General features: G+C 40.3%; 1 protein-coding gene across 3 annotated transcripts in view; it reads left to right on the top strand.

The window, feature by feature from the left end:
* The window catches only part of LOC306823952 (growth factor receptor-bound protein 10-like), a 64243-nt gene that overhangs the window by 27277 nt on the left and 11970 nt on the right, over positions 1-24996 (top strand). For all 3 annotated transcript variants that reach the window (XM_079343900.1, XM_079343898.1, XM_079343899.1), the window contains exons 4-6: positions 2910-3186; positions 5761-5905; positions 24775-24931. In XM_079343900.1, coding sequence (XP_079200026.1) covers positions 2910-3186; positions 5761-5905; positions 24775-24931 — 579 coding nt within the window. The remainder of the gene's footprint in view (positions 1-2909; positions 3187-5760; positions 5906-24774; positions 24932-24996) is intronic.

Here is a 24996-nt window from a genome sequence, read left to right as displayed (position 1 = left end):
TTTTTAAAAAACCAAACAGAATTTTTCATAACATGCAGGCATTCATACGCTTATTTGAATAAAGCTCAGATCACTTTGATCTTTTAAAATATAGGGGTCATTTCTATAATTTTAGTTGCAAAAGTTTGGTCAAGTGACTGCATCAAAGCGGCATATGATTACTGTCCACAGTTTCATCTGTAGCTCTATAATATAGCATATAGAGTCTATATGCCCCCTGCTGCCTGAGCTGATCTAAACATTTGGGAGAGTTTCATAAAATGATGCTATATAGTTTCATGATAGGTTCTCTGTACTTTTTATTGGCAGTATTATTGTCATTTCATCCTGCCAAGGCCTCTGGCATGACTTCTATTTTCTTTACCCCAAGACAAGTCTGTTTTCTTCCTGGTCCAAATCTTCCTGAGTCAAATCCCGTGTGTGCGTGCCTGCATGCAGTCTGTGTCATCAATCTGTCTGCCTTACACCCATGTTCCTGACGCATGCCTTTGTTTGCCTGATTGTGACATGCAAAGGTGATTGGAGGCCATGACTAATAATGACACAAAAAAACACTACATCCATGAGGGAGTGTGTTGTGTTTCTTCTTGGTATGAAAACAAATCTGTCATTCTCCTCGTGAGGCCAAACTAGGACAGAATCATGAGGAAATGTATTTTCTCTCGCTCGCATGAGGGCACATGTCTCACCGAGTGAGAATGATGGATGATTAGCAGATGATAGTTGAGGTCAAGTAATTTGAAGAATATTTGCTCACTTTTGATGTAGTTTCTGTGTTACCCTCAGATATTTTTCTTAAAGTTATCTATATATAAAAAAGTTATATATATATATATATATTTATTTTTATTTTAAAAGTAATATTGTTGTTTAGTCCTGTGTTAGAGTTGTCTTGCCTTGTATGCATCCTGTCCTGAGGTATATAGCTCTTTAGCTCTCCAGGCTATCTATAAGTAGCTGCTCCAGCTTACCTGTCACTATTAATACCTACAGATTAACCACCTGCGATTCAGTGTCACCCGTGACACAGCGACCTGACACGTTTTCAGGAAGAGCTCTTCACTTTAGTTTTAGCATGTAGCTTTTAGCATCAGCGCTGGAGACAAATTCATGTTACAGGTGTTTATTCACCTGCTAGCCTAACGCTACTTAGTTTGTTGATCCCTGTGTAACAATTTTCTTATGAAAATCTAAAAAATGTATTTCCCTGTTGTATACTGATTCCCCTCGGGGCTCAGTTTTAAGCCAGTACTTTAAACTTTGAATCAGTCAGACTGCTGTTTTCCAGTGTCTGCTTTCTGCTGAACAGCAGGACTTTTAGCTGTTCTATAGTTGTGACCCTCGCATCCAGCTGTCAGCTGTCCTGCACCCTGAGCTGTAGGAAACTACATGATTGTGTTGTTGGGTGTTGTACAGGACATGGCATAATTTAAGCTCTGGAGTTGTGACAGCTAAATGCATGATTAAAATGACTAACACAAGCTGTATATGCTATTTTTATTCGGTTGATGTTTTCAACTGTGCAGCTCTAAATTGAGCCATTGGCACTGACAGAATGGTTACAGGTATTTTTTCAGATTGTTTCACATCCAGTCTTCTTTCATAATTAAAAAACAAAACAAAACAGTACAAAAAGTTTAAAGGGGTATGACAATAAAGGAAAACATAACTAAGACAGTGATAAGTTTTAAAGTTATAAATAGGCCAAAAATATTGACCAGTTGATTTTATACTTGGGTAATTCATTGGTGTGCTGCTTAGAAAATGTAAAATAGAAACAAGTATAATACTTTTTCTGTCAATTAAGAGAAATATCTCTTCAACCATGGCAATATCCGATAAACATTCTTTTGAACTTTTCCCTTACATGAACTCAACACATCTGTGAGCCTCCTTCCTTAAAGTAGAGCTTGTCTCCCCCTAGTGGGGATTTTGTGTCCTACAGTACAGTTGAGGGATCTTGAAACACAGCTTTAATAATGAATTCATAAGATAGTTTCCTCTTTCATAATGAGGAATAATTAATCATTAGATGAGTCACTGCTGCAGATTGTGATTTAAAAAGAACAAAGTTAGGCACCCACTTTACCCGGGTGATAAAACTTTCACAGCATAAAGCAATTAAAGGAGCGGGCCTTCCCTTCAATCGAGCTGGCTTCAAACTTTGATTCAACATGCTGCTGGAGTCAGTTGAAAAATTCACTTCATGAATTGTAATGTGCGTGGAGGTTTTCACAGCGCCTTTAAGGGTAGATTCCCCTGTCTGCAAAGAATTCCACCTCTTTCCTTTAAAGACCTTTAAAAGCAGAATATTTGATACATGCTGTGAATTACTTACAGCACGCTGCCTTCGCTGTGAACCCCAGTGGTAAGAGTTGAACTGTGTCACAGGCAGGTTTGTACTCGTACCTGTTATCCATGGAGATTTGGCTCACAGGGCAGCACAATGTAAGTCATCAAGATAGTCATGCTGATTGAGCACTTTGGTGAAACTGGTTACCTGTGTGCGTGTGTGTGTGTGTGTTTTGTGCATGCCTGTATTTTCTCTTCTGCTTGTTTAGCATTACTTGGAATTAAGGTGGTGCAAAATGAGGTCACAGGTTCAAATCCTTACCACAATGAATTCATAGAAACACTGACATAAAAAAGGGACCCAACATTATCCAGAGACTTAAGATTTTTGTATGCCTCATGTTTTTATAACTAAAGCAGCAGACTTAAATGACTTTTTTCTTTGATTGTGTTTTATTGGAGTTTATTTCCAGCTTCAGTGATGTGTTTCCTGCTCTGTACTGCATTTTTTCTCCTCCTCCTCAGCAACTTTGAAGCCAAGTCTTTCACCACTGGCTTATTTTGTAAAAATAAACAAAAAAAGTGTGTAATGTGTCTTTTCTTTTGTTTTTCTCTAGAGGACGATGTCGATTTAGAGGCCCTGGTTAATGATATGAACTCTTCGCTGGAGAGCCTGTACTCCACTTGCAGTGGTCAGCAGAGAGTTTCTACCCCGCTACTGCACAATGGACAAACCTCTTCTTCAAACCAACCTCACCACCACCACCACCAGCAACAACATCACACCCAACACAACCAGCCTCGACAGGGTCAGCACACGCATATTCTATCGTCCTCCGATTCACCACAAAGTGGACTGCGGCGGTCACAGCCCATGCACATCCATGCTGTCAGGCAAGTCAATTTTTACATTTTTACTTGACTTTAACCACTCCAGCTGCTCAGAGCTCGACAGAAAGACAGAGAAAGGGTGTCCTACCAGTAAGCATGGAAGACGATATGAAAGAGGACAGAGCCACTATAGCGTCATCTACAGGTTTTTGAAACCCAATATTTAATACTCGAGTTCATCCCTTTCGGCCGTAACAATCTCGTTCTTCTTTTTGAAACAAAGCGACTGTAATCTGACACAGGGTTAATATAAGTCTATATCCTGCTTCACATAATGCCGTGATAGGAACTTGTCAATCACAGGTAGTAGCACCTTAAAGCATAGCCAGCTTTGTTTTTTTTTGTTTTTTTTTCAAAATAGAACCATTATTTACATAATGGGCATCATGCTGCGTTAATGAACACTCAAAACTAGCTTAAACTTTTAACTCATTAACAAAAATACTGCGGTAATAAATCAACTGATAAGTATGAGAGGTAGAAATGAGAAATCATTTTCCTGGTTGTAACACAATGAGACTTTTTTTGTCCTGTGTTAATCATTTGCTTATTATTTGCTAATAGGCGAGAGCGCATAACTCCTGCTCTTAAGTCCCTCCATTGGCTTCCCATCCTTTATAGAATTGATCATAAACTTTTAATGTTTGTTTTTAAAGCTCTTAATGGCCTCGCCCCATCCTATTTATCAGAGCTTTTAACTGTCTGTGATCCTGGTAGATCTCTAAGGACAACTAACCAACTGCTGCTGGAGGTGCCCAGGTCAAAATATAAGCACTGGGGTGACCAAGCTTTCTCTGTTGCTGCTCCCAGTCTGTGGAATAGGCCTCCAGCTGAAATGTGCCTCATTTCTGAGCAAAGCCTTTTTAAGTCCAGGCTGAAAACCTATTTATTTTGTATGGCTTTTAATATCCAGTAGCATAGTGACACTTTTATCTTATTTTACTTTGCTGTATTTTATTACTTTTATTCAACTTTTTTTTATTGGATTTTATTTTTTATTCGACTTTTTGTAAAGCACTTTGGTTCGCCGAAAGGATTGTTGTAAAGGGCTGTATAAATAAAGTACATTTACATTTATATTTGCATTTGAAAGAATGCACATTTCAATGAATTTCTTTATTGGATTAAAATTGATCGAGGCTATGTCCACTTCTTTAAATACAGTCCAAGACATAAACATATTTTATGCCACCAAGGTTCATTGTTATTTGTAAGAGTGCCTTTCCAAAATTGTAAGAACAACAATGAGGTAACCAGCTTTAATGCTTCCCCAAGGGAACAAGATCACCAATCTTTTTAAGCCAGTATACTAAAAAGGTAAACATACACACCCGAACAAGCTGAGGTTTAGTTTACGGACCATACGGCTACAGTATGGCAATAAGCTTTAAGCTAACTCCTTCCAGCCTCATACATTTGCACATGCAAAGCTGCAAAGTATGCATACAGAGCTCCAATCCTTCCTTCTGTATATGCTGGAAAAGAATCCTCTCACTATACACTGTCATCATCCACACCCTCTTGATAATTGGGTCTAACGTCTCCTCCCCACTCCCTATCAGTAGCCCTTGAATGACCTGTTCCTCCCTGTCACTCCCTTTTTGTCTCAAACTGCACCAGCAGGAGGGGAAAGGTAAAAAGATTTTTTAAAAGAAAATATTTTTTTTTATTTATTTATTTTTTTTAATAACCAAGTGCAAACACTTCTCTCCATTTGAAGTAGAGCATCCAGTAATCTCCCTCGGCTGTCAATGAGTGCAATCAGAAAGAAAAAAAAAAAAAAAAGTATGCTAACTCACACATGCAGAGAAAGGTATAAGTGTGGCTGCACACATACAGTACAGAGCAGGTGTCAGCTCTCATTATCTGCTTCAGAGGGAATTTACAGAAACCGAGAAGAGGATGATCAGGTAGTGGGGTGCTCTGTCTCCAACACACATTCACACACACAAAGACTCAGGCCCTGAAGATCTTATTATTCTGGCCTGACCTCAGAATAACCCTGTTCTCAAGCTCAGATGGGAGAACATCAAAAGGCCCGCTCTCTTTTGAACTTGCTGGGCTCTACAGAGAGAGTTTGATAGAGGAAGAAAGAGTCTTCACCAGTGATTCTCTCAGAGAGCATCCCAGCTAGGGTTTCACTAACTGACCTGCCCTTTTTTTTTAAATGGCTAAATTCTGAAAAGTCTATGATCATCTGTCAGATGTTTTTCCTCTCCCAGGCTTTACAGCATATGGGCCTTATTTAAAAAGCTGCTTTAAAGTGATGTCTTGATTCAATATTGATGCCTGATTAATATTGCAGAAAATTAGGCAGCAGGTTGGCAGGGATTTGTGAAGTCTACTTGCTGGGAAACAGTTCATTATGGCTAGATCAGATAGAAACAGACATGAGCATAGCTACTGTACAGCAATGCTTTATTAATTCCAGCTCTCATTTTCCAGCACATATTTCACATATGTCAGCGGGTCTTATTTCAGTGTTCTCCTGTTCACTTTTTATGAGGCTGTTCCAGGTCATGACATCAGACTTGTGTATGTTTGTTTAACCAAACCATGAATGTTTTTTCTGTCCAGGAGGTTACAGGAGGAGGAGCAGCAGTTTAGGACATCATCTCTCCCAGCCATCCCAAACCCTTTCCCCGAGCTTTGCAGTCCAGCCAGCTCTCCTGTCCTCAGTCCAGGATCCCTGCCTCCAGGAGAGCCCTCCTCTAACATTTATGTAAGTCAAACCCTACAAAAATGAACAGTAGGTGTGTTTTAGAAGCAGACTGTTTAGTTTTTACCCCACAGTTTGTGGGTTTAATATTTTACTAAACATTATAATTTGGTTTGGCTGCATTGGGTACAAAACATAGTCTTAGGAGTCCATGGCCGATACTGTTCCTTTAAATAAATGAGATACAAAACATCGGCTATTTAAGTTCTTTCTCAAGATGCTCCAATGATATTTTTTCCTTCCCTGTACGGATTCTGCAACCAAGACTTGGTAATTGGCTCATCCTTATTACCTTTTGAAGATTGGTATTTTGGGGTGAATTTGTTTGGGATGCTGAATCAGAAGGTTCACCATATTCACGTTGTGGCCATTTTCCTCTGATGTCACACCCATTGTAACAAATGCGAGGCACAGTTTTGTTATAATGTTCTGCTATTCCCCAGTTTTTCAGTTGTAAAAATGTCATTTTAAAGTAAATCAGTAACTGAAAAGACAATCAATCATTAAGAACACGGGCCATATTTAACTAAAGCATTGTATTTGATAACTTGCTGGTTACCTGATGTAATAGCTAGCTTTAGGAAAGAGTCAACTTTAAATAGTTGAGTGCTAAAACTCAACTTATAATAGTGCTGGAAAAAAAATGTCAAATATCCAAATCTATCGCAATAAATGAGAAAAGTGATTGTAAACAAACAATTTTTCTTATGTTCCGTACATACATTTTACCAATGAGAAAGAGAACTGGGTAACATGGTCATGGTTTTACAGCATTTTAATGAAGCCAGCTAAAGCTCAAACTAGCTAGCAGCTAGCCTTAGACAAATGAGTGCTCACGCGCTGAAAAATGTGCTTTTTGGTTTGGATTCAGGAGGGACATGTTTTAAACAGGCACCTACATTTCCCTCCAAATTCTTTCTGCTCACCGTGTTTACAGATTCTGAGCAATCTAGTTTGGTTTCAGTTATTACAATTTATGTCAAACCAAGAATGTATACAACTTACAGCCTAGAATCTAGTAGTTTACATTCAAACATCATGTGAGCTTCTAACTTTACTTTCTTATTTGAGGCAGGTATCACAACTAATCTAAATGTTATTTTGATAACTGAGACCTGTGTGACTTTTAAATAGTTGTGATTTGATGGTGCAATGTCTGAATAATGTGAAACAGTCGTTCAGTGGTAAACTGTGTGATTGGACATACACATTGATGAATTGCCCTGCTGCACATCTACCCCATGTTTTGCTCATGGGAGATATGTTGATTCTTGCGTGTGATTGTACTGTGCCGTAAAGTTCATGTGTCTGCTCAAAGTCGTTGTGCTTTTGTCTGAAAAGAAAAAGGTAAAGAGTTGAGGAGCAGACACTGTGTGTTTCTGTGCACACATGGCTGCACTTCTCCCAGCCTGTTAACATTAGTGACTTGATTTTTTTAAGAAAGATTTAGTGACCAGACTGTTTATTCCTGGAAGTCCACGTCCCTCCATCATCACTTTTAATGATGTTCATATGGGGTTGGCCAATGCAGGGTTACAGTAACATATCAGCTTACAGTAACAAGAGGGCGGACTATTTCTTATAAATACTCCACTGGCTGTGATCCTGGCATGTCCTGGTTATGGCTGTTACGGTAAGAGATCACAAACTGCCAAAATTCATGAGTCTAATACGACCTGCTGTGTTTTTCAACATCATCTTATAAATCACTTGATGAATTGATAACTCTTAAGTATCCAGAAAAAGCTTTATAGAAAGTTGTAGCTTTGGGTATCCATCAATACAGAAATGAAGCCCTTAAGATTTAATGTTGGACTAAAACTTAAAAGGTTAAGTTTCTAAGCTTCAGAAGTGAGAATGGTTTTTTTTTTTCTTCCTCTGTGGGAATGTCTCATTGGCTTGAATTACAGGCAGCAACATAAATTCAACACTTGTGGTAAATAGGTCAAAGATTAATGTCAAACTAAGTGGTTTTGAGCTCTGCATTGAATTACTGGCTGTGATATAACTTTGGCTCTGTGTGAGTAAAGCAGACTGCTCCAATTAATATTTACAAAAAAAAAAAAACCCTTTTATTAGGCTGGGTGAGCTGCATGGGATGGGAATGCTGTTGTTGTTTTTAATTCCCAGATGGCCTGTTAAGGGTGCAGTATTGGACCAGGAAGTGCAGGGGGGGTGCAGTGCAGATACGCTGTAGATCACATTCTTTGTTGTGATCATAAAGAAACGAGACAAAGTGATATCTGTCATAGTGTGACTGTGGGGTCAGTAAAAAAGAGCTGCAGGCCGAACAAACGTTGCTTTTTTTTTAAAGCTATACATCTTTATTAAGATCTGCCGTGTTTAGCATTACTTACATTTATGGCCCAAGATCAGAGCAATCTTTTTCTGAGGTTTTGTCAGCGACATAAACTTTCTAGAGCAAGATGAATGGCTTTTGTCTTCCAAACCTAAATGTGTCTGCACACATCAAGCTCAATATACCGGTAAGTATATATTTTTCAAACATTTCTCGCTCCTCTTCCTGGTCATACAGAGGTGTGTGATTTTTGTTGTGAACAATAAAAAAGCAGGTCTCTTGCTTACTCCTTGACAGAAAATAAATAAATAAAAGTGACATGGAATAAGTTGCCCTCTTTTTGTTGATCCTGTTATTTAATTCCCTGCGTATCTCTAATGTGCCTTTAATACCTTTCCGTGTCTTAAAATTCCATGGCCAGTTTTTTTTTTAAAAAACCCTCACAAACTTAACAAGGTCTTTTGTCATATTATAGAATAAAATCATCCTTTGTGGAGTTATACTTGATCAACATACATGTCATTTGTTGAGCTTTGCTCTAAATCTGCTCTGAATGAACTCAAAACTATACTATACATTTAGACTGTTAGAAGAATAAAGCAAAGACGCACAGTATTTACTGGTCTGTTTTGCATCGACCATCAAACTATTGCAATGACGAAGAGCTGTGGAAAATTAAATGCATTTTGTATGTTAACCATTTCCACGCAGTATACAGTCTCATGTGGACTTGTGTGAGCATGCTGTGCGTCCACCCATGCATACGGGTCTATTTGTTTTCGACATGCATGTGTGTTTGTCTTTGTGAGCTCTGTAAACTATTTACAGCATTGGCAGTGTCTATCCATTGTTGATAGCAATGGAAAATGTGTCTCATTGTGGTTGTTCTTTAGTGGAAATTCAATTCAGCACCTTTCCACTGAGAGAGAAAACAACCCTCCTGCAGACACGTCTCATCACACCCATGTGCTTTGGGGTCCAGAGACATGCCGACCACTAACACACAATTTACTTGCAAACATGTACTCCTCCCTCGAGTGGTTTAGATACGAGAAGTAGTGGGTGATCTGTTTAGATGTCTGTCAAGTGGGAAAGTGGGCAGGTAAATTATTGCTCTAACCTACATCATTTCAACCACATGCGCTTTGTTCTGATCCATTTTTTTTCTTCTGTGTCTCCGTCTGCCCTCTCCCTAGCAGCTCTCTTTGCCAGCCTGCTGCTGAGAAGTTTCTCTGTTTAGTTTACTGAATTTTCCGACCTCCGGGCGCTTTCTGACAGACTCTCATGCTCGTGTCCCTCTGTTCCTTCTTACCTCACTACTTGGCCTCCGTGCTGGAGGCGTAAGGACGCAGAGCGGGACTGTCAGGAATCTCCAAGTACACTGTGTAACATGGCCACATGATCCTCAATTACCTCACTTTCCTCCGTGCTCTTCTCCCTCCTGTCTATTTCCCCCTTTTCCCCCCTTCCTACATCCATTTATTTTACATTCATAAAGAGGAAATAATTATCCTCATAATCAGAGTAAGGGACAATTTTGAAATAATGCAATCCTTCATAATTTTTAGATAATGCAGCAAAAGATTATACCTAGTTTTAGAAAGTCTGAAAATGCAACAAAAATTACAGTTCATCCAGTGTCCACTTGAGAAGGCCAAGTGACTCCAACTAAGCCCATATTAAAACTTTGTTTGTCTCTTTGGTTGAACTCAACATTCCTCATATGGTGACCACCATATTGTGCTTCATCAGTTGATCTTTAGAAACATAGGGTATTGTTAGTTAGACAAAGTCCACTTTTTACACCGCATTTCTGAAACACACAACACTTTATAATAATGCATAGATTGGGTTTGTGTAAAAGCTGTGTAATCATTAGGAACAGGCAACAAGGAGGCTGCCATCCATAGCCATCAGTGTGTTTTTTTTTTATGAAAATACACAAAGATTGTCACATGACTTCAAAAAAAAAAAGGACACTTTATGGTTCTGCTCAGGATTTGAAATACAAATATTACTTATATAATTTGTGTTTAATGTAATTCTAAAGCTCCAGATATCTTTCCATACACAGCCAAAGGGCTGAAAAGCAGCTACTACAAGCATGCTAGTCTTAAGGAAATACTAGGAGCTTGTCCTGTGTAATCCATGTCGTGCAATGAAGAGACCTATAAGGAGCCTTAAATGCGAGGCAGTTAGCCTGTATATCTATTCATTTTCTCAGTCCAGGATCGTGCCAGTCTGTCCTCAGTAGTGCCATAGAAAGTGCAGTTATGTTCTAACTCGGACACTATGTACCCAAAGCTCCTGAAGTCCTTCTAGTGTGGGAACACTGATTTGATCACTGGGTTGACAGAGCTCGCTGGATTTACTGTACTTGGACTGGATGTCCTGTAGCTCACTGGGGCTCCATGGTATGGCAAGATCCCCACACCGTGTCTGTGTTTCATTATCTCTCCATTGGTCTGTCTATCTCAGTATCTTGGACTGCGTATGAGTGTTTATCTTTTTGTCTGTCAGAAGTTTTCCATCTGTCTCCACCTCCATTTTTTTAGGTCTTAACTCAAACTTCTCTGGAACTTCAGTTAAAAAAAAAAATCAGACTAAAGCATTCAAGAATTCTGTGCACACTGTCCTTTTAACAGTGTAGCTAATCAGATGGATACTCATTCACACGTGATGAAGTAAGATTCTTAAAATAGTGCGTGGTGTCAGACAGGCAGAGAGGCTGTGTTGGCAATATTAATGTTAGCAAATGGGCTGTTAGTGTTCAGAGCCAGCATCCGTGTCAAGTCACACAAGCCTAACTTTAAAATAAACACATCGTGCTTCTGTTAGTCTTTACTCGAATGTGTTCTAGCGCCTACACAGTTATGACCAGTTGATTCTTCAGATGGAGACAATTGCAAAATGTTGAACTGTCTAGTTTGAGGCATATTGTGTACTTTTTTGGAGTATTAGTGATTGATTAGTGATTGTGATTAGGCCAAGAAGCATAAAGAGACATTTAGTTCTCGGTTATCAGGATGTAGCCTACTGACAACAAGTATAAAAACTATTGCATGTCTTTTTTTTGTTAATCAGCCACTAGGGCAGAACATAATAGTTTAACAGCTAAAGTACAAGTTTACACAATGCCACAAGATGTGTGAAAAGAGCATTGCAATTTCTAATGATAAGAAGAAAATTCTCTCTCCCTTCATTTATCCTAAAGACTCTTCATTTGCTGCTATAGATGACACACATAAGCAACAGAATGCTAAATTTAAGAAGTTTAGTCAAGCTAATGTTTGGCATTTCTTCTTAAAAAATTACTAAAACAGGTATTTTATTTTTCTTTCCAGTGACCTACTTGGTTATCTTTACAGCTCTAACTAACTTTCTCGTTTACATCATGATCATACATACACAAAATACAATATAACATGAGTACACACATTAATAGGGGAACAGCTGTTGTGCAAACGTACACGTTTTTTTCATGATATACTAAGCAGATGACATTAGTTCTTTTGCTTGGTATTTTTTTTTCAGTTTCGTCTGTGAATGTAGTCCTGGAACCTGCTGAGTCACAGAGTCCCTGAAGGGATCATTAACATTTGCTTTAATGATGATCAGTCCCCACCTCATCTCAATTTTCCTCACCCCCCCCCCCCCCCCCCCCCCCTCTCGCTCTCTCTCAGACTGACTTCGCCTCTCGTTGAGTCAGCCAGACTTCAAAGCTGTGACACCTCCTTATCAAAAAAGCATTTTCTGAATCAAGTGTTATCTACTGAAGTGTAATTTGAATGATGAGCTCATGCTGCTAACAGCCTGTAGAAATCATGTGACCTGTTTTAAATGAATCTTTGCAGAAACATATAACAAGGAAGCTGAGATGCAGAAATGAGGCAAACAGTGGACAGTATTTCCTTGATGCGAAAAGTCTTGTGCGTATGCATCTGCATTGTCTGCCACTTTTTGAGGATAACCAATATGTTCTTTCATTAGATAGAAAGACTGAACATTGAAAGGAAAGGCGAGAAAGAAACATGGTGATGAAACGTATCAGAGTGCCAGGGTTGGAAATAGTAAGGGATGGTCAAGTGACTGATTTCTTTATCGGTAAAATCTGCCAGCCTTCAGTCCTTCCAGCAGCTTCACATCCACCAGCCTGTGCTTAATGTGGTGATTGGTTTTCCCAGTCCCTATGCTAGTTTAACCTAACTTAGTCGACATACACTTTTAGGGATCAAAATACTGCCAAACTGCGTTGCTCCTACAAGATGCTATCCGCTCACTGGGCTTGTTTACATCTGGGTAGTAGAGCGGGGAGAGCAGGTCCATTTACTGGAACTAAAAGCAGCTAGTGGCAGGTTGGTGCATTGCATTTTAGCATAATAACATTTGTTCAGCGTCGCAAAACATTGCAGAACAACAAACATATACAAATATTTATGATTCATTAAACCAGCTGGTAATTTTGGTGCCAACTAAGAAGGGTAATGAGATCAGAATAAAAGTGCACATCCCGAAGTGGTCATGATTGGATTGATTTCTTTTTTCTTTTCTTTTTTTCTTTTATTTGAACAGGACAATTGAAGATAAACGAGACATGTATCTAGAGAGAGTGACAGATGACATGCACTAATTAGTTAAACCTGTGACAAGGGAACATATTTAAATACAGCAGAATAAATATTTACTCACCTTTTGTAATCTTTAGATTTCAGACTGTTAAACAGATCTATTATTTTTACTTGTGGCAAATTCCTTTTTTTTAACTGTGCAGTATATATCCAGTGCTGTGGATTGTACTAAATATACATTGTCCCTCTTACTTGAATGCGATTTGTTTGTGGCTTTGGATGCTTGAATGTTTGTAAGGAGAAGCATTTCTAATTTCATTGTAACATTGCATGGTGACAATACACACTTTATATTTCATTCAATTTTCTATTGTATGGCCTCTGTCCATAAAACTCCCACTTTTCGAACTGAGTAACCCAGCGCTCCGTGATTCTTGGTTTATTTAAGGATAATGGTAAGTACCGAGTTAAGAAATTCATTCAACCTATTGACAAGTGGTCTAGGTTTTCAGCTTCCAAATGCCAATACATTTATCCAGTGACTAAAGAACTTTTTCATAATATCTGCTAGAAGCAGCCGTTCTTGTGGCATAAAAGAAGACCGTAGAGTAGGAAAACAAACTACAAACACGCGGTGCTTAAGTGATGGGCATCGATCCATCATTCCTCCTGTTTCTCTGCTGAAACATGGCATTCCTTAGCGGCCTCCTTACTCAGTGTTGGAAATACTCCGGGTCAGAGGCCAGATTTTTCCACTGTAAACGGAAAAGTAGAGTGGAATGCTGTCAATGCCCAAACTGTCGGCTTCAATGTGTGGGAACATCTGTGAGCCGCACTATTGTGTGTGTATTTAAAATGAAGGTGTGTTTGTGGGAAGGTTCAGATTTAGTTTATTGTGTGTGTATAGGCACTTAATGTTTCTATTTTCCTTTTTTACAAACAAGCAGGGATACTTATGTGTGTATAGTACATATGTGAGAGAGTTAGGCTGTGTGTGTGTGTGTGTGTGTGTGCGTGCGTGCATCTTTCTTCTCATTGTAGCACTGATGTGTTCTGCAGGCCGTGCTGCCTGAGATCAAAGGACACATGGTGCTCGACAATGTGCTCGTTCACTCTTCATACGGCTTCTAAATGAATTTTAAGTGAAATACAGATACATAAACACACTCACACACAGACTGACGTTGTGCGTTATTGTGTGTATATTATACATTATGTGTACTGTTTATGCCTCTTGGGTTGTTTGTATCTGTGTTATTGTTTCTAACAAATGTGGACATAAATAGTGCGCACAGACGTTGTTTTATTAAGCCAGTGCATGCGTGTATCCATGTGTGTATATTTGATTCATGTCTGTTTGTTGGCCTCATTATTCATGACATTACATTTTGCCTTTGACCACAACACATGCACACAAGCACACACATGCTATCTGATGCTCAGATGTGAAGGCAGAGATAAAGTGAGCATGCAGACAGTACTTTAACCCCCATCAGCAAGTCTGTCTGTTTCTCTTACTCTAGCAGACACACACTCACACACATACACACATATACACTTGCATCACTTAGTGACTGAGGGGATTTGCAGTTTTCAGTGCTGGGTGGAATACAAATTGTTTGGCTGTTGGAGAGTAAATGTTACAGAGAGAAGAGACAGGCAGGTTGTGGTTGAGTCTGGAACATGTAATGTGTCAGGGCCAGAGCCATATTTATCCCGTGGGAACACGTCTTGACTCACTCACTCACTAACTAACTAGCACACATATACACAGTACCTGTTAGGTTTAGATAGTCTGAGCTTTGGTCCAGTTTTAATATATCAAAAATTGGCACTGAAAAAATCCACTGAGGAAAGGATTGCCTCTTTGCTTGTGCATAAAAAGTCTGTAGTGTTTATGTGAAATGTGTCCCAAAATCAAGACAGTCCAAGAGGAACATATTTTGTGGCCAATTTTTGGAGGAGAATTTCCTTTTTTTTTTTGTTTTTTTTGCTAAATTTCGCAACACAAAATCTTAGTTTGAAATGGTCCTTTGACATGCTAAATAAATGTGCACACTTCCAGTTAAAATAGGTCAGCTGCAGCAACCGTCAAACCATCTGCAGCACACATCAAACAGCTACACTGTGGCAGAAAATTGCATGTAATGAGCCATCAAAAAAGCCATCAGTGACACATGTAAAATCTTGAAATGCAGCTGTAGTCATAATGCAGTAAAGTAAACAAAAGTGTTTTTGTTTTGAGTTGAGGTTTTTTTTTCCTAACATGTTTCTGTAAGACAGTAACATTATCCAAAGACAACTATTCTGACATAGTCCGCTATAAACTCTTCTATTGGCATACAGTAAAACAAGCTGTGTAAAAAGTGAATTTGTGCAGATACTCAGGTATACAGAACTTCTTAAAGCGGACAGACGGTGGATTGCTAAAAGGGCTTCATAAAACATTATGACAATCAATAAAGCATCAAAGGCATGTTGTAAAGTACAGTTAGTTAATATGAGTGTACATGGGTTGTACTTTACCTTCTTAAATTATGTCTTTACTGTAAAATGTTGATGATGCATTAACAAGGAGAACTTTCCTGGAGCATTTTAAATCATTTTACTGGGGTAAACTACTTGCCTTAAGTCATATAAAAAGCGTTTCTTTTGCTGTATTAAGCATTGCTAAATAAAGGCCTTTCTATGGGGACCTGACAGGAGGACCACCCTGGCTCTGTAGATGATGCACCTTTTAATGGTCCATCCTCCATTCTTTGTCCCAGAAGGCAGACGGTGTAAGATTAGAAGCCACAACTTTCACCCTGCTAATAGAGCAGGATCCCATTACTCCTCGAGCTAATGGGAATCCCTGATACTGTTTTCTCTCTGCACTGTCTCTGTATCTGTCTCTATAATTTAGAGTTTCAAATGTGGCTGCTTGGGCAGCCGTCTACCTTGAGCAGACGACTGACTCTGTAACAAATGTATTGATGTAAAAACAATTGTACTTAGCTGATGATTGAATTTATTCTGACAAATTTGCGTAGCCATAAATGCCTAATTACAAGGTTATACGCATGCTTCTGGGTTTGTATGTGCATGTGTTTTACAGAGAGAGCAATGTGTTGCTGCCTGTAGGCATTTCATCTGGCTAAACTGAACTGAGCTTCTGGACTCATGTAGGTCATGGAGACTGCATCTCCTGCTCTCTGTCTGTCTCTCTCTCTCTCTCTCTCTCTCTCTCTCTCTCTCTCTCTCTCTCTCTCTCTCTCTCTCTCTCTCTCTCTCTCTGTCTCTCTCTCAGGGAAAGTAGGACAGCTCAGATTTCTGAAGCTGCTGCTGTGAAAGGCAGAAAAGGAGGGTAGAAAGTGGGATATGTAGGAGAAGAAAGGGAGAAATTAGAGATTGAGAAGCTGCTTAAATGGCCATGACTTAATTCATTATTGAGTAAAAGTGTTTTTTGTTTTTTTTACTGGTATTGCTTTTTTGGCATGAATGTCAGTATTTTATGATCGCCTATCCTCTGTGAATACCTTATATTCCCTTATGAACTTCTGCATTATTAATGTCACTGATCCATCAAATAACTTTTATTTGACATCATGTTAAAGGGACAGCTTACGGTACAAGATTAAGTCACACAAAGTGTTGTCTTTTTCTTTCTTCCTATGTGCTGTATACCAGATGAATACAAAGCCTAATGAAGCATGATAGACAGGCCTCTTTTATTTCAAGAGGAAATATAGACATGAACAGCCACATGAAGGGAAACAAATAATTTTACAAATTTGGCCTTAATCTTCAATTTTGTTGTAACACAGAGTGTATTTCAACGCTTTCAAGCTCCTTCACAGGAACATTGAGACACACAAGCAACTGGACTCAAAGAGCTGGCTTTGGCATCTGTGTCAGGGGAGAGAGAGAAAAAGAGTGAGGCAGGCAGAGAGAGAGAGAGACACTGTGATCTTGGCACCTCCAGAGAAAACTCTGTGTTATGGGACAGTTTGTACAGAGCTATGGGACATACTGTGATCCCTCTGAACAGGAAATGACTGTTTGCAGTTGCTTGTAATGCTGGTCAACTGATTTTTTTTTTTTTTTTATACCTTCGGTACACGTGGACCTTTAGATGCCTCTCTGCTGTCTTCCTTTAAGTTGGATTATTTTTCTTTTTGCTGGTTATTGATATACAGTATTCATTGAAGTTTCATTAACAGACATCCCGAGAATCATACCATTAATGTACTTCAGCAAACCTTTTTATACTTGATGTTCGTCGTACAAACAGTGGAACATTTCCAGAATATATCTAAAATCATGTCAGTGACATCACCAATTGTTTGTCCAATCACATTTCCCCCTGCCCCCTCCTTTTGCCCTCCTGCTGTAATTGGACAATGGCTCGAAATCAGCACTGGTCTGAAAGGACATTTGCTGCCTGGGGTTTCCTGGCAATCAGCCCCCAGTGCACAATTAAGCATCCGCCCCCACTTTTACTCCTGTTGGTAAAATATTTGGCTCCATGCGGGGTCAGTCTCAGCAGGAAGTGACAGTAAATACTGGAGAGACTACTGGCATCATCTTAACCCAGCCAAGGTTTCCTGTAAGAAATGCTCTGTCTGTGTGTGTAGGCATTTTTAGAGAACATAGATATGTTTCCTATTTGGGGCAAATAAAAAAATGAAGAAGAAAAAGAAGTAGCGATCAACAGAAATATAGAATTATTGCCTTCCTAACTGTAAGTTTAGAAAATGGACGATCCAATAGGCTGTATAAAGGGCTTTAATGGTTCTCTGTGTTTTAATGACAGTAGACAGCAACTATAGGGATTTTTTTTTACTAATATTTTTCAGGAGCTTTATGCCTTTTAATGAAGAGGAGGAGAGTGGATCAAGCCAGAATAAGGGATAAGAGAATGCAGAATGATTTGCATCAAGAGCCGTGGGTTGGAATTGAACCCAGAGTGCCCGCTTTGAGGACAATAGAATTTGTGCACGGAGCACAAAACTTAACCAATAGGCTGTATCAAGTGCCCCAGACAGAGGGATCGCACCATGCATCAAAAGTAACTTGGTGGAATATAATCCACAACTGTAAAACTAGTATAACCACTAGGCTATGAAATTGCAACTTGTAATTATCTATTTAACTTAAAACAGACATTCAACATCCTCTCTACCTTGAGGATCCTTATCCTTCCTCTTTTATGTGGTGACACTGTCGTTGTATAAAAGAATCTAATCTAAACATGTACTGCAGGACCTTCTTTGCTAATTAAATTTGACCCTGCTCCGGCCAAGAACATTTCCGACCTTCAACTTTGTGATCCTGAGTGGGTGTTGGGGTTCCATTATCCCTCACAGACAGAGCAGGCTCTGTGGGCTAACTAACTACACAATATACAGTGTACGGTCTAATGCATGGGTGCGCAGGGGCAGGGATGGCAGCCCTCCACTGTACATGACTCTGTATTGTTGGTGTTCACTGGGCGTCTTTACCCGCCCACCTTTCTCTCTATACCATCCCCCTGCCCACCGAATCCTTTTCTGCCATCCTTTGCTTCACTGAGCCCAGATAGGCCTTTATGTCTTGGGTCTTAATTTGACCCAGTAATTGGATGACAAGGGGACAGTTCACCATCCCTTCCTCATGAGTCAGCAGAGTTTTCTTGGCTCGCACCTCCCACCTCTGCTGACAACGGGCGCTGAGCGGGTACAGCCAATTGTCCAAGACCCATTCATTTTTTTTGTGTGTGTCCATCTCATCATCCGGATGCCAACTTCCAGGGGGCAGCCGAGACCACACACAGCCCTACATTACGGTTGGAGGGGCTTTATAGAGGGCATTTGTTACTCGGAATATGAAGCTGGGGTGGGTCGTGTGAGCTAAATCAGCTTATCAATGGCCACAGTTCTTTTTTGGCAAGACGTAAAGAGGTTTTTGTAGGGCAGCGACGGAGCAGATAAAGCTAAATGCGGACAGTTGAGGGGTTTGTTTTGGCAAGACTGATGACCTGCTATAAGCCGGGGCCTTGTACCTACCGATAGAGAAGACAAGTAAATCCCTGTACAATAAATCTGTGAAGCTTAGACAATACTACATTGTTTGTGAAGAGGAAGTTATCTAAAATCTTAAAATCCGATCACGATATCTTGAAATGTAGATTTTCCTCTCCTGGCACAACTCATTTCTCCAGGGAAACTGTTGCCTGTAACCTCCTCTAACTGCTTGCTTATAATGTCAGGTTTTACTCAAGAAGTAATATTACAATATATTGTTATTAACATCAAATAAATTCCTTATTTAGATTCTGACTTTCTCAAAATCCTTATTTAATTGTGCACCCTGGATTAGTTGGGTCCTACTATATTCACCTTACTTTCTTGTCGTTGCCCCAAATGTTGTCTTGTACCAAATAGTTTAAACAATAGGATGCTGATGTCTTGAATGTTAGAGGTCCTTTAAGGGCTGTGGTGGCCTCAAGGCACGGTCCCGGACAGGAAGTCCCTGACGTTCATGCTCATCAGTGACATGTATGTGACATGACTAGACACTGTCTGGCACATGTTTTGTTTTAAATAAACGTGATTAGCAATTTATGATATATTTTTTTTAAGATAATTTTATCATCACTGACTGTTCTGTCCTCTGTCCTGTCCTTATCCGGGTTGTCTCCCTTTTTGAACAGCTTCAAATGCCTGCATGTAATGGATCATTAAGTGTGCGTGGGCCTGTATGACTAATGGCTAATAGTCTTTTAGGATGGTAATCTCCGACAGTAACTCCTATCTGATGTAATGGCATGCAATATGTACGTAATACCAGTGGAACTATAAATAGAGCAGCAGCCAATTCTCACAGAGATGGATGTGTGTGAGTTGCTGGGCGTGCACACACACGCTTGTGTACATACTTGAGTTTGCACAAAGCACATTCACACACAGCGCAGTTTACTTTCTCTTTGTCTCATTGAGCCCCATCTAGTTTCTGTTGAACCGTGCGTGTGCGTGCGTGCGTGCGCGGGTGTGTGTGTGTTGCCTAAAGCTCTCAGTCGCTCCCTGGGGGATTACATCACAAGGAAGTTATCAGACCTGAGTCATCACAGAGGTTGAGAGGCCCTGCTCTGTTCTGATCCTCCATTGAAATGAGGACACGGTTAAAAGCAAAGAAGATACAATTACATCTTTCGGAAAATGTCCCTTTTTCTGTCTTCCCTTCATTTTCTTCTGACTTGCTTCATACTCACATACTTGAGTCACTTTTTTTCCTGTCTTTTCTTGCTGGCTTTTAATTTGTCCTTTTATACTTTCATTTTCTCTTTTTTTATAAGTCATCTCTTTCATAAATGCTTTCATTCTCCCCTCCTTCACGTCTTTCTTTCTCTTTTCCATGACATATCTTTTGCCCGTATGTCTTCTCCTTTAAGACGACGAGGAAGTAGAGTAGGTCAGTTGAAATGTGTCACCTCGCTGTCAGTTCTACCTGCTATCTCGTTCCTTCCCCTCACATGGCACTTGAATAATATTCCAATAGTGAAAGATTTCCTCACCCCACGCTTAATTTGTTAATTTTATTTGTTTGATGTTTCGACAGCCTATAACCTACAACACATGAGGACTGTTAAAGTCACCTGTGGCTCTCACAAACCTGTTTTCTTTGGTTTGCGTTAAGTCGATCCCCGAAGAAACTTGATGTTTTAAGTTCATCTCAAATGAAACTTCCGTCACATTTGGATTTTATTTTCACAGTGTGTCGCCCATACTGTATATAAACATCAACATCTGAGCTGGATTACTGCACATGTATTTAGCCTGAATTTGACGTGGAAACATAGTGTAGGGATTATTTCCCTCATATTTTGATGTTATATTCATAGTTTTCTATTCTTATTTTTTAATACTGTGCATCTTTTCCAAATCTAGAAATGACATCTGACTAGCTAAATACGGTTCATTTTGGTCATCACAGAATTACGTGTCATCGAATTAGGTTAGTAATGTGTTTTACACCTGAGGTTAACTAACCTTTAAGATTAGGAGCTTGACATTTGAATTGTTAACAAGACTTAAACATGTTGTAGTCGCAAGACAAACACCTAACCTAAAGGTAAGGATAGTCCTGCAGTTATCAGGTTGGAGTGTGTTTGTGTTTGCTTTTTCACCCTTCAGTTTCAACGCCAGGTCAAGGAACACTGGGTTTGTTGACTCACAAAGTCAGCAAATGCAAACATGACAGTACTCATATTTGTCCGAACTGTTGCAACAAATGAGATCCTATCTCTCCAGCCCTTGACTGAGTCTGTGTCATAAAGGATGTGGTTAACAGGTTTGGTAACTTTAATAATTACTGAGTTCAAAAAATGGCATTGCATCACCTCTGATGTGTGCAGCCTCCTTGGGGCTTTCCCCTCTGGCGGACTTATTGTGACGTAGACGAGGGTGTGTGTACTGGTCTATGTGAGGAGGCGGGGGTGGGTGGGAGAGAGAGACAGCTGTGTTGGCTAGATATGTAGTTAACAGTAGGAAGCATTCATAGTGCACATTCTGTTGCAGTGTGTCACCAGACAGCCTCTCTCTCTCTCTATCTCTCTCTCTCTCGCTCTCTCGCCCCCCCCCCCCCCCCCCCCCCCCACACACACTCCTTTTCACTTCTCACGTCTGTCTGTCTCCTGTTTCTCTCTATCCCCCTCGCACACACCCACATACGTGCCTATGTGCCTATGCTGTGCATGTGCTGCCAAACACATAGATCCACACACACTTCCCTCTCTCCCCTCCCCCAGCCACAGACTTCCCCTCTTCCTCTCCAAAGTTTCCCGCTCCAGTAAATTAAGACATATCTCTTTGACGGCTACCAGTTTTACCATCGTTTCCTCCTGCATGTTCAGGAACTGTGCTTATTCCTGGGTAACACCCCCCCCCCCTCCCCCCCACCACACACACACACACACACACACACACACACGCCTCAAACTCACTTGTACTAACACTCAAACCCACACACACATTACATTTTCTTGGCAGAGTAGATTGTTCAAGAAAAAGTTGCGTGACGGACAACGTAAAGCTGTTGTCACCTCTCCCAGACAGGGTGTGTCAAGGCTTTTGTCTGCCTGATGCCGTATTAAATATCGGAGTGGGGGTGGGGGGGGGGCTGAGTCTGTGCGTGCATATGTGTGCAAAAGTCTCAATTTTTTTTTTTTTGTTCTTTGGAGAAAAGAATGTTGGCAAGAAGCTAGCCACCAGGGGAGTAGGAGGAGGAGAAGGTCGCAGTGCTCAAGTGCTGCTCCAGGTTTGTTTCATTTCATTTGCTCTGTAATGAGTCTTGTTACTGCTGTGAGAGGCAGATAGATCTGACTGGGGAGTTCAAAGTTAAGCCACAGGGAGCGAGGGAGGGAGAGGAGGAGGAGGGAGGAAAGGAAAGGAGCAAAGCAGGAAGAAGGGAGTGAGAGGAAAAGAGAAGCCGAGACAAGCCCTCACTAGAACACTTTAGTGTGAACGCTTTAAGTAGGCAAAAAAAAAAAGCGGCAAAGACAAACTTTTTCACTCCTTCCTGTATCCTTTCGTGTTTATCCCCCTCCTCTTCTTCCTCCTCCTCTCTGGAACCAACACCAGTCTCAAATGATACCTGCTCTGAAAAGATACTAAAGCTTGCAAAGAGGTCTAAAAAAAAAAAAAAAAGTTGGCTGTGTCTGTGCATGACTGTGCGTCTGTGTGTCTACTGGACTGTGTGTGCCTCTCGGTGTGTCTGTGTGTGCGAGCGTGCGTGTGTGTGCGTGAGCCTGGGTCTGTGTGGGAATGATTACATCAGCCTGCTGCAGCCTTATGATTGGTTGGTGAGCGTGTGGTTTGATTCAGTGTGCCTCGGAGCCTGTGGCTGAGGCTATAACCCTTTGTGAGGGGGAGAGAGAGAAAAAGAGAGAGAGGGAGAGGGAGGGAGTAAGAGACAGAAAGAGAGTTGTCAGACTCAGCCGGCACTGGAAGCACTGTACTCTACCTGCTGCCATCTGAACACTGGCTGTCTCAGTGTGTCTGTCCTGTGAGCTGAGCAGACACCGTCTTTAGTTTACACAGATAGTTTTCTTTTTTTTAAAAGGCAGACAGAGAGCTGGCAGCCTGCACAGACTGAAGGACTTATCTGCAGGCTATATGACAGGTAGCACAACTGCATCTGTTAACTGTCGGCATTCAAATTTGTCTCTGTGTTTCTGGAGGAGACAGAAGAGCGAGGTTTCCTGTCTTAGTGACTGTGTGTGAGTGTTTGGTGTGTGTCTGTGTGTGTGCGCATACCGGGAGCCAGGCTCACTCCAAAAAATGCCTTCGTGTTCCCCGGACTGCTGCCTATTGCGGGCCGTGGAGGTAAGACCATTGCTCTCTTTTCTGTCTCTTACCTCTCCTTGTTGTGTCTCTGCATCCTCTCTCTTTACATTTTCAGACCATTCCTCTTTAAAGTGCTGCTGTGCTCAACCAGTTGCGAGAAAGTGACTGTGTAAATACCTTTAAGGCTGAAGACACTTTGTCTTTTTCAAGATGTGAGCACAGCCATAACGTAAAAAAAAAAAAGGAGTCAAATACGTCACTGGCTTTGATTGATTCGAGGCCTCCTTTGTGCAAACTGGGATGCTATGAGCTACATATCTGCTCGAGGAGAGCGAACAGAATTCTTCTTTGTCATGCTACATTATGTGGGAAGTGTGTATACACATGACATGTGTAGGCTTAACAGGCTGGATTCCTGTGTGTAGGCTAACAAGGCTGGATTCCTCTGCAGGTTCAGAAGGCTGCTCGAGCTCTCTCTGTGGGCCATTTGATGCGTTTCCTCTGAATGTGGCTGTAGGGTTTCTTTTTGAGAAGCCAACCCGTCGACTCTTAGAGGAAGTAAATGTAGGAGTATTGGCAACAAACGCGATGGCAGCTACTTGTCCTGGATTTAATTCGTTGTTCAGTTGAGCTATACAAATGTTAATGGACGTCTCTTACACATATATACATTCATAGAAAAGGTATGCATTAATGGAGAAAGGGTGGGAATAAATAAGTAAATACTTCCCACTGCTTTCCCGAGGTGTACATTTATATAGGAAGCATTTGAGTGCTTGTTCTCTGATGTCATTCATTGTTTCTTCATATTAATTTTTTTTTTTTACATCATTCTTTTCCCCTCTCTCACTCTCTCTCTCTCTCTCTCTCTCTCGCTTTCATTTTAAATCTTGAAACTAAACTAAAAACTTTATATGGGACTGTAAAGTGGAGTTTAACCCACGCAAAGCCGAATGCACTGTTGCTATAGAGAAGTTCCACTAATAATTTAATAATTTTGATTGTTTGTTGCTCAGATGTGTGCAGGTATATATATACCTGGCTTAGTTGGAACTAAACTATATATGGACACAAATGTTGTATTATGACTGACTCGTTTTCAACAACACAAGTTTTATAAAAAACAAAATCTTAAAGCATACATAGTCCTCGTGTCTCCTCCTAGCAAACATGCATGCATTTTCATGATAAGCTTTAATTGGAAACACCACGCTTACTTCCCCCTCAGCTCCACTTATATAGTATAGTATATAGCCGTTTGCTATAAGCAGTCCTGCTTTATGTTCAAAGCAGCAGGCGTTTGTTTTTACTCAACAGTATTATTTCTGTCTATGTTATACCAACAATATGTGCTATAAGAAATGCTCGTCTGTGATTTCTAAAACCGCAATTGCTACATAGCCTTCAACGCCTGTTCTTTTCTATTGTGTGCTGTAATTACAGGCCAGTGTATTGTGTAGTGTACAAGGCACTGTATGTTAAATGCTAAGGTAGTGTTTGAAGGAAATTGCCATCTTCCTGCACCTAATAGGCTGAATTTTCTAAAATAAGAAAAAATGATTCCATTCCAACCTTTTGTTTGATTCATTAATTTCACAGATGGTGTTCTTTAAAAAAAAAAAAAAAAAAAAAAGAACCTACCTCAATATAATCTCTGTGATATAATATGTACTCATGTATTTTTTTTCTTCCCCTTCATAGATTGTGAAGATCTTCAGTGAAGACGGCATGTGTAAAGTCGTGGAGATCCCAGCCGACATGACCGCCAGAGACCTGTGCCAGCTCCTGGTTTATAAAAGCCATTGTGTCGACGACAACAGTTGGGCGCTTGTTGAACACCACACGCTGCTCGGGCTAGGTAAGGGGCAGTGCTCTGCGGTCCAGAATTATTGTTTACATTCACAAAAATGCACAGATGAAAAC

The sequence above is a fragment of the Symphodus melops genome (genome assembly GCF_947650265.1).
Source record: "Symphodus melops genome assembly, chromosome: 5".
Lineage (NCBI taxonomy): Eukaryota > Metazoa > Chordata > Actinopteri > Labriformes > Labridae > Symphodus > Symphodus melops.
The sequence above is the reverse complement of the archived record's forward strand: the minus strand, read 5'-3'. Positions and strand labels throughout refer to the sequence as shown.